We start from the raw sequence: 10,414 nt of genomic DNA on the forward strand, positions 1-10,414 counted from the left end.
ATTCTTTTTTCGCTATTTCATTCATATATTGGACCATGGAAAGAAAGGAATATATAGTACTACGACAAGTGGACTAAGTTTATTTTTCACTTAAACATTGTATACAAAACTTTGAATTTTTCAAAATACTAAGGATTTTTTTATTCCAGGAATAGATTGTGTTACCATAGCTGTTTTTGGTGAAATTTAAAGCTCTTAAAATTTTTTGGGTCAATCAACTTCATACTTTATAAATTATAAGGTCTTTTATTAAACTTTTTGATTCAAGCATCACGGTTAAGTCTTTTTTGTATATATAGAACACTATCTGGTGAACACAATTTTAAGCCTGGTATCTGGACCATAATGTGTTTCTTAAACAGTCTGGGGTTAAGCCTTTTTTTAAACTTCAATAACTTTGTCAAACATACAAGAATAATTGATACGTTGATTGATGTCTTATGCCACTCCAGCACTATTGATATTTTGTGGGCCTGACTGTCAGTTTTTATTGGTTGAGTAAGCCTGGTAAAACCATGACATTGCCTTTGGTAAGAAACAATCTCAGTGAAAAAGATTGAAGTTGAGGGCACTTCTTTGTGCAGGATTTAAGTCGCATAGTTAATAGGCCAATGCAGTGGCAGATCCAGAACTTTCTCTAAAATGGTGTCGTGGGCTGCCTCAGTGATTCCCTATACAAGTAACATAATTTTTTCCCACAACAAGGGTTTCTCTTCCTGTGTATCCCCCTATAATATTAAATAAAATGAGTCAAAACAAAGACAGAAGCTTCTCCGAAAATAAGTAAGGATTATTATAGGATCATATATATATATTTATATATAATCTTGAGATACATGTATTTCTAGCAATCACCAAATTAAAGGAATTTTACAAAACATGTGGAATTCATTTAATATTGCTCTACCAAAAGAATCCTTCAGGAGATGACACCTTGTGACATGAAACTTAATTCAAGAATCTTAATGGAATGCTGTCCATGTGTTCACAAATAAATAATGTACAGTATAATTGAATTGACCTCAAGTCCTGATAATGGCACAATGGCACAGTAGGGGTCAATTTGTTCATCATGTATTTACATGATTTATAGGCTTATCTATAAAAGAATATTTGTTTTTGATCTCATCAGGAAGCTTTGACCATAAGGATGTGAAAACTAACTATAAATTGTTTATAACTGTAGAGGATAAGCAGTAAAATTTCCATTCAACTAGTAAATAAAATAAATACATGTACTAGTATATAAATTTATCTTTGTTGAAAGCATATATACAAATATACAAATTTAATAACCATGCAGTAATGAAAAAACAACTTTAAACCTTTCAAATTTGGATACAAGAATCTGTTATAAAGCTGGTTATTTATTAATGAGTGTTTTATAATATATATGAAAAACCTTCAGTCTTCACTTTAAAAAAATCTGTATGTGCAAATTTTATTAATTCAGCAGTCAAGGTTTACTCTTTAGTAGATTTTGTTTTGACCAAATTCAAGAAAAGGTCCAATTGACATTTTACAATCATTACCCATTTAAACGATAACCATCAAGGACATACTTTATTCTCTTTCAAAGCTTCAAACAAAACATAAGTTATTTGAAAGAAAATAAATAGGGGAAGGAGTTCCAAGATAAAATTTCAATTAATAAAACTTATTATTTAACATAAATTTGAAACATATTTCTCCACAGCTTAAATAATGTACAAGTAGATTCCCTTATCTAACATATGTCTTATCAAAACAAGTTTTATATTTCAAACACTTGGGCAGAGAGGTTATGTTTAAATATATCATCTATCATGAATCTTAAGAGGACACACACAATTTTGTAAATCTATAAATTCATAAGAGGGACGGGCAACAGTGGAGCAAATCTCTGTAAAATTTGACAACAAAAGGGGGGGGGGGGGGAGTTGTGGATTAGTCCATGGTGCTCCCTTAAGAATGTAAATTACTTTTTTAAAAGGGGCTTTTAAGCTAATTTTACACCTTCCTCTTTATATATATATATATTTAATAGGTTTCTTAAAATCCCAGCTATTTCATTTAATTAAAACTTATTGCCCTTATGTGAACTTTTTTAATTTCCCCTATGTATACATGTACATCAAATAATTTTTCTATTCGTTATCATCACTGACATTAACACCTTCACAAGAGTTTTTCATGTCATTTATAATATTTTCCTCAATTTCCTCATCAGTTGATTCTTGAGAAAACAGAAATGTATTTGAGTCCTCTGCTTCTTTTTCTTCCAAAGACTGGAGAATTTGACTTAATTCCAGAATTTTCACCCCACAAGCCTTCCTTAATGCATCAGTGGCTTTCTGAAGCTCATGCTGCATTTTTACGAGCTCCTCTTCATTCTGAGTTATTCTGGAGAACTTTTCCTGTTCACTTGTATAGGAAGTTTCTTTTGCCATCTTAATCCTGTGTAGCTGGACTTTTATGTCGCTCTGGGCTCTATTCAATCTCTCTGAATCTTTTTTTATTGTCTTAGTTTGTTTTTCATTATATTTAGAGCCTCTGTTTTCTAGTGCCTTCATCAATGAGTCAACCTGTATAATGTCTATCTTTGCATCTATTGCACTAAAATGGTCCCATGAAACTTCTGCCATTCCCATTATAATTGTCTTGTTTTTAGCTCTTATATTAGGATCTTTCATGAGTTCTCTCAGTTTATTGTTCATAAATTCCATTTTTTTTCTTCTTAGCCCATACACTTTTTTTACTTCCACTTCTGTATACAGATGGATTTTCTTTGATTCCAATATCTTGTCTGGATTAATTGGAGAAACCAACCAATTTTTTAAACTGAAAATTAACAAGTTTATAATATAATACAAACTAGACAATTTAAATATAAAACATCATGCTGTCGTTTGTTGATGTAGTTCAAAAGTTTCTTCTTTTTTATATAGATTAGACTGTTAGTCAAAGGCTCTGTGTTGAAGACTATACTTTGGACCTATGAAGGTTTTCTTTTACAAATTGTGACTTAGATGGAGAGTTGTCTCATTGTCACTCATACCACATCTTCTTATATTTATTAAAGATTGTATACACATGGTATTATATATAATGGACCAAACATGATAAGATAAAGTTATTTCTTTTAGATATATATATATTAACATGCAAATTACCAAAAAGGAAAAGGACCAACAAAAAACAATAGTTCGCGAAACACAAGTATAGAAAACTAAAGAAAGATCCAGGTGGGGGGTTCCAGGGATTGAACCCCCCCCCCCCCCTTTTTTTGGCCGATCAATGCATTTGAATGGGGACATATAGTTGGAACCCCAACTTCGTCCTGGGTTGGGAACTTCTCCTTTTTTTAAAATAGCTGGATCCTCCCCTGCTTAGCAAAAAGTGTGAATGAAATTTCAAAGTGTAATCTTATACACCATATTATATATTTGCTAAAGACAGATGTATATTTATACTGCAACTAGTTGTGTTTATTCCATAAATAGTCACACAGCTATATTTTTTGCAATGTCAATTTCATCATACATATGTGACACTTTTTCCAGTCATGGGTTTATTAAGGGATGAAAAAAGTTTGAAATTGTGTTCCAATATAAATAGCTATCAGTTGCAACACAAAACTTGTGAAAAGCTTGGTAGAACCTAGCCCTTCCTCAGTTTCCCAGCCTCATACCAAAAAGTTTATATTTTTCTGACACTGACCTAATATTGTACATATATATGTATAATTAGAGAAAAACTTTACCTTGAGCTTGGTGTGCTGCTTGTACTTCCAGACTGCTTTTTAGGTGTACAGGAAAATTCATCTTCTTCAACTGAAACGAAATAAATAGATTTGTACTTGATGTACTAAACAAAAGCTTGATCTTTTAAAGCAATGAATTAACAATGAAGTTTTTAGAAATTTGTGGAGTGAAACCATATATTGATAATATACATGTATTGTTATTACTTACATTGAACATCAAGTCTTCTCTTAGAGGGTGGTTCATTGGATCTTGGTTTAGGCTCACTTAGTTTTGGCATTTCAATGTCAACAACTGTATCAATTCTATCCTGATGAAATTCTGTCTTGGATTTGTTGGCAACATCTATTATCCTATTCTCCACTAAAAATACATTTAAAAAATGACAAGATATCAAATCAGCTCCAAGCTTATAACTGTATATATTTTATAATAGTAAATCAAATGCTTGTTTGTCACTTAGTTGTATCATTCTACTTTTAATTATTATGAGAAACATATATATGCATGCTTACGGGGAAAGAGTGAGGGGTTTTCACATGAGAAAACTTGGTTGATATATATATTTCTGATAGTTTTCCTGACCTTTAGGTGTCTTACCACCAATTACTCCCTCAAATTTAAAACGTATGTAAAAGTAGGCCTACTTGGACAAAAAATAGTGCATTTGATGTCATTGTTCACCTAAACTAACCAACAAATTTGCAGAATTGAACTTTTTTTGAAAGAGAAATATATTAAGACCATTTTGAGCCTAATTTTACCTGTCTAGGAGTTTGCATTTAAAATTGAGGATCAATGCTCTCCATAGTATACTAATTTAAGATTTCGAGAAAACAAGGGGTTATTTTTAGTGGTACCTCCTTTCGGGAGCTCTCTTCTTTCTTATATGATTTTGAATGTATGTTGAAAATTGGCATGCAGAAGGTGACACCTGTACAGTTCAGGATATACCTAGTTTCTATGAAGTTATACTTAAGGTAAAATATTTAGAAAGCTGTGAAAATTGCAAAATTTGGTTGAACAGATAGGGGCTTTTAATTGGTGGTATGACACCTATATACATATTTTCTCCCCCCCCTTTTTTTGTATGAACATGTAATGACATGTATCAATAGATACATCATACATATATGTAACAGTGAATTTATAGAAAAGAGATACATGTAAGTTTCTCGTAAATTTAATGATTATCTATAATTATTAAGTTTCATTTAATTATGCATATAATTACTAGAAAAAATGTCAGGGATTATACATAATAACTGGAATGAAGAGATAATAAATAAAAGTAGAATAATTTATTCTATAAAATGATGTTTAAAAATCTTAAACACATGCAGTAATCCAATGCCTTTTGTGTGAAGGTATGGATAGGATCCCTCATTTCTTTATTCTTTATTATTTAATAATTTTTTTGTATACAAATTTTTAATTTAATTTGCCAATTATTCTCTTATCTGTTTATTTTTGCACACAATTACTGTCTATTCTTATTTTTGGTCTGTTTTCGTCTATTCTTTATATTTTAGCACTTTATTTTGCACGGTTTGCAAATTATTCTCTATTCTGTAAACCATAAGGATACTTTACTATTGAACATTTGCTCTGCTGAGCCTTTTTTAGTAGCCTTTATTTGCTTAGTTTGAATTCCTAGTATTCACTAACTTTCATCCCTTTAGTGTAATTGAAAATTACATGACCTATGTAATTAAGTTCATATGGTTTAACATAGTTCAATCAAATATCACCAGAAAAACTGCTCATTTGAATACGAATTTTTAAATGACAGGAAATGAAAGCTGTCTTCTTAGACCATAAAGAACTTATTCATATGGTTCCTTTATCTGTATTTGAGTTATTTTTGCCAAATGCAGAATATTTGTTTTAATGATAATCCCTGATAGTATTTCAGAGAATTTGTACAATTACTTTTTAGATAATTCTCAGTGACTATCTAAAATCACTGATCATTTTCAGGGAATTTATATATAATCATTTATGACTTTAGTGATTACAAGTATGCAAAATCCCTGAAAAATCAGTCAGTATGCATAATCTATGATTTACATATATACCGACTATGAAATACATGTTTAAATCATGGAGTATGTTAAAAAATGTCTATTGTATTTAAAAAAAAGTTTGATTATCTACTTACCCTGCAAAGATTTTCTGGTAACATCTTTGATTGCAGCAAGAAACTGTTTTCTTTTGCCCATTGCCTTCACACCAATTTCCTTAAGATCATCATCTGAAACCTCAGTCAATGCCAAAAAACTTGAAAATTCATTTTCTAGAAACTTTTCTTTCAAACTTCCAAGGTCATATTTTGCAAAGAATTCATCAAAATCTATACACATCTCCATTTTGTTTCTTGTTTCAAAGAATGAATGAAACAGGCTCTTTGCCTTTGATATAAATGACAGATTACTGATGTAACTAATTATACACTAATTAGAAATTCAAACTTTCATTCAAACAACAAGATTTTATCAAAGGGTTCAAGCTAAGTTGTTTGTCCATAACCACAAGGGGTTGACTATAGTTGGTGCCCAAGAGTGATAATTAATAAATCTAAGATCCAAGAAGAGTTTGGAAGCTTCAAGTTTCATTTACATGTATAATATACGGTACATGCATGTAGACCAGTCAAGCATTGTTCATGAAATTCATCAAGATACTCATCATCAACAATAGATTTATAGTACTGACATCTAGTAAAACTATCTTTCCAGAAATATTAAGTGTTTGGTAAGTACAATTTATATAATTATACATGTAGTAGAAAAAAATGTTGTTAACTATTTAAATAGGAATCCTATACAGCCAACAAGATGGTATTATAGCAAGAGCAGGGAAAAAAGAAACCCATTATTAATTTTAACGTTGTATTTAAAAAAAAATCACTGTAAAATACCCATTTGATGCATGTTTGAAATACTTTCATTAAGTACCATCTAATTTATACCATGTTCTTTGGTAATAATGCAAAATGAATGAGTTTTCAATAAATTAAAATTATGTTCTTTCAGCAATTTAGTCCAAAAGAACTGGTCTCAGGCAAAAATTATACCCTTATATCAAAAAAGGTTCCACACAATTATTTTAAAATATAAAGTTGAAAATACACTTCAAACGCATTTTACATTACAAAGTAAAATGTTACTTGTTTTACTTCTAGATATATATTATCCTGAATGACAAGAACTGTTTGTTTAATGTGCTTGTAGGTACATATTTTGTTCTGACACAGGTGCCTGTGATTTAGCCATATATTCATCTATAAACACTATTTTTAGGGACAATTATAAGTATTTAACTAAAACTTTTTTTTTCACTTACTCAAATTTGATCGCAATCTTATTTTTTTGAAGCACACTATCAAATAGTTTAATACTTCCCCCTGTTTTATTGGGAACAATTTTTTCACTTACCTTTGGAAATTTACTTTTTTCAAAATAATTAAGAATAAAAAAACAACATATATGTACATGTAAGTGAGCTGTATAAGTGTAATAACTTTTTCACTATATTTCTTCAGTATCTTGTGTTTTCTATATTTTGGTAAAAATCTAGACTTTCTTTTACAAAATATGTTTTTTAATAGAAATTTCATGAAGAGATCTTGAATAATTAATTTTTTAATGGAAAACAAAACACTTTCTATAAATTTTCAAGCATTTCTCCCAGGATTAGAGGGATTAGCTATATAGTAAGCAAGGAAACAGATAAGACGCCCAGTGTGGGAATAATTTATATCTAGACACATAGTGAATTGTTTATCCTTGAAATTCAATCATGAGCACAGCAGGTGCTTTTCTACATTACAGTATGATTATCTTCTAAATCCTGTGGTCAAGATTTCATGCCTCAAAGCCACAACACATGGATCTCAATGTGACTTCAATATATTTACTATCTTTAACAGTCTGTATAACTGCTTTTGCATATACTTTATATATCATTTATTTATATCAGAAATGAAGATAAATGCGAAAATATTATTGAAAAAATATGAATAAACAATCATGTAGTAGAACATAAAGTGACCTTATCTCCATGAACAATCTGTTTTAGCTACATGTAACTTTGTACTTTTACATATATAAATATATGCCATTTAAATTATTTAAGGCTCAAAAATGCATACTGGCTTTTTGGCATGTCAAGGTTGTTACCCCCATGTTCCCTGCCAAGTCATAGTAACTTCAGTTTTTTTACTCTTAAGTTAGTTTATTTGCATTATTTATAGAAGTATAATTAAAGGATAAGACATTAAAACAACAATTTACTAAATTGGGGTGAGCTCTCGGTCACTGTACATTTTGTAGATGCAACTTACTTTGATACATGTGTTGGTATATATTTTGAGGCCATTTTTAAAAGGGTGAATTCCCCAACCCAGGATAAAAAGAGGAGTTTAACTATGTCCCATTATAATCAATGGACAAAAAGGGGGTAGTACCAACCCCTTACCCCCTTGATCTCCAACTGATATTTTGATCACACCAGGCTATCAGTAATAAGTTCCATGATATCAATACCATAATTTTCCCTCGAGGTCTGCAGCCTCCACTGATACAATGTTTTATTGAAAATGATTATATATTTTTAGAAAACTCATCATAGGTTGGCAAATAGGGTAGGGAATTCAAAAGATCTATTTTGAAAGGGACATATATTGAAGGGGGGGGCTTGAAAAAAGTATAGAAATATCCCCCCCCCCTTTTCCCTTTACATGCAATTTTTTTTTAAAGTCAATATACATGTACTAATTATCATATTTGTAAATATTGTAGAATACATAAAAAGCACAGATGGATCAATCAAGAAATTTGTTTTTTGAGCAGCTGTTGAAGAAATTTCATATAGCAGGGAAAATTGGATACACCTTTCTTAAACAAGAGGTTGAAAGTGAATTGAAAAATATAAGTGATTATGTCCTACCAGATGTAAAGGAAATTGAGTTCAGTAAAACAGATAAAATATCTTTGGAGTTATATCCGAGTGATGATCCACTATGTACAGGTTTTGAACCAACTCCAGTGTATGGTGATGGAAACTGTTTGTGTAGGAGTGGTTCCATGTATGTTTTTGGATATGAAAACCAACATATAGAGTTGAGGTGCCGTATAATTGCAGAAATGGTAAATAACAAGGACCAGTATTTGTCTAATCGTAGAAATCACCAATATGCACAGTACACAGAAACATTACTTCCCGCTGATAATTGAGAATACCAAAGGTTATTGAAGAAATTTTTGAAAGATGTACGATAAAGTTTACTGAGAAATCATCCTGGGGTGAAATGTGGCATCTGATGGCTATGTCAAATGTTTTAGGATGTACAATCATATCTGTCTATCCAGATCTTGTAGGAACTGTTATGTATCGTAGTCTATATCATAGAAAAGTTGACCCAGAATTAAAAAGAACAAATAAGACTATTCACATTATGTGGACAACAACAGTAATTAATTCAAAATATAACAGATGGTGGTCTCCAAACCATTTTGTTCCATGTGTTTTAAAGAAAAATGTGCTACAGGCTGGTAACATACCAAGAAGAGGAAAGTTTACCTTAGGAGATTTTTTCCCAAGCATTAGAGTCAAAAAAAGAACTGAAGAAATAAAGGTAAATAATTGCAAGATTACTCAGCAAAAGAATTAGCACTTAATAAATATAATTGTTAATTTCAAGATAAAGAATTACTTATAAAAACAAAACTTTCTTATTGCAATCCCATTTTTAAGTTTTGAGAAGTGTAAACATGCCTTAAACATTCTTTTCATCCTTTAAATACAACAATCTCCTGTATTCACAGATGTTCACTCCACAAAACCTTCAAAAACTGCTCCCTAGAGGATTTTCAAAATAACAAACGAACGAGATTTTAATTGCTTATAAATTTATATATATACCTCTATGAAAAGTTAATGAACTACCCAATATTGAAGAAGGACAGCTAATCAAGCTATGAGAGCAATACTTTCAACAGAAATTTTCAAGAAACAAATAAAATATGGCTTTTCATGTTTATATTTTTTTATAGTGATAAACGTATCTGAATGATAAGAGATACATGTATACATACTACATAAAAAAAAAATTTAAGACACTTAACTATGAAGGACTTACTAAATAAATATCTTTGACCTCATCATGATTGAATTTGGCAATATTAGTGTACTTGTCCAAATGTATATGGCAGTGCTTTGTTCAATATAACTTATAATGTAAACACTACTACAAGGCTGAGTTGCTCAGTTCCTTTTAGGAACTAGAAATTAGAGGCAAAAAAGGGGGAACATTATTTTTCTGCATGGTTTAATGGAAATTTGTAGCATTGTTTATTTTATTTTATCTTTATGAAATTGAGCCGCCAGGTACCATATCACAAAAGGAATGTTAAGTTGACTTTGTGTGGGTTTTTTTATGCTGAATTTAACCATTAAACTAGATTTGGGATATTGGACCATTTAGTTAATCAAATATCCCATTTCAAATTTTTAGGTTCTCAACTCACATTTATTCTGTGTCAGAAACCTTTTATGTGTAAAATACTTAATCTCTATCCAAATTCAGAGCCGTGTCAAGCTTGAAAATTTTGTCCATTCTTGGCCCTTGTTTTAAGCTGCTCTATAGGCAGAGCACATTTGAGATAAAA

The 10,414-nt window shown here is 30.5% G+C and overlaps 2 protein-coding genes across 2 annotated transcripts; one reads left to right on the top strand and one right to left on the bottom strand.

The window, feature by feature from the left end:
* Window positions 1-2,126: 2,126 nt before the first annotated feature.
* LOC139484381 (uncharacterized protein MCAP_0864-like) lies at window positions 2,127-6,112 on the bottom strand. The gene is made up of 4 exons (XM_071268117.1): window positions 5,905-6,112; window positions 3,954-4,106; window positions 3,743-3,812; window positions 2,127-2,820 (listed from the first exon to the last, which is right to left on the bottom strand). The coding sequence occupies exons 1-4, from the start codon at window positions 6,110-6,112 to the stop codon at window positions 2,127-2,129; spliced, it is 1,125 nt and encodes a 374-aa protein (XP_071124218.1).
* Window positions 6,113-8,563: 2,451 nt separating this feature from the next.
* Window positions 8,564-8,980, top strand: LOC139484382 (vertnin-like). Its single transcript, XM_071268118.1, has one exon. The coding sequence runs from the start codon at window positions 8,564-8,566 to the stop codon at window positions 8,978-8,980; it is 417 nt and encodes a 138-aa protein (XP_071124219.1).
* The last annotated feature ends 1,434 nt before the right edge of the window (window positions 8,981-10,414 follow it).

The sequence above is a fragment of the Mytilus edulis genome, chromosome 8 (genome assembly GCF_963676685.1).
Source record: "Mytilus edulis chromosome 8, xbMytEdul2.2, whole genome shotgun sequence".
NCBI lineage: Eukaryota > Metazoa > Mollusca > Bivalvia > Mytilida > Mytilidae > Mytilus > Mytilus edulis.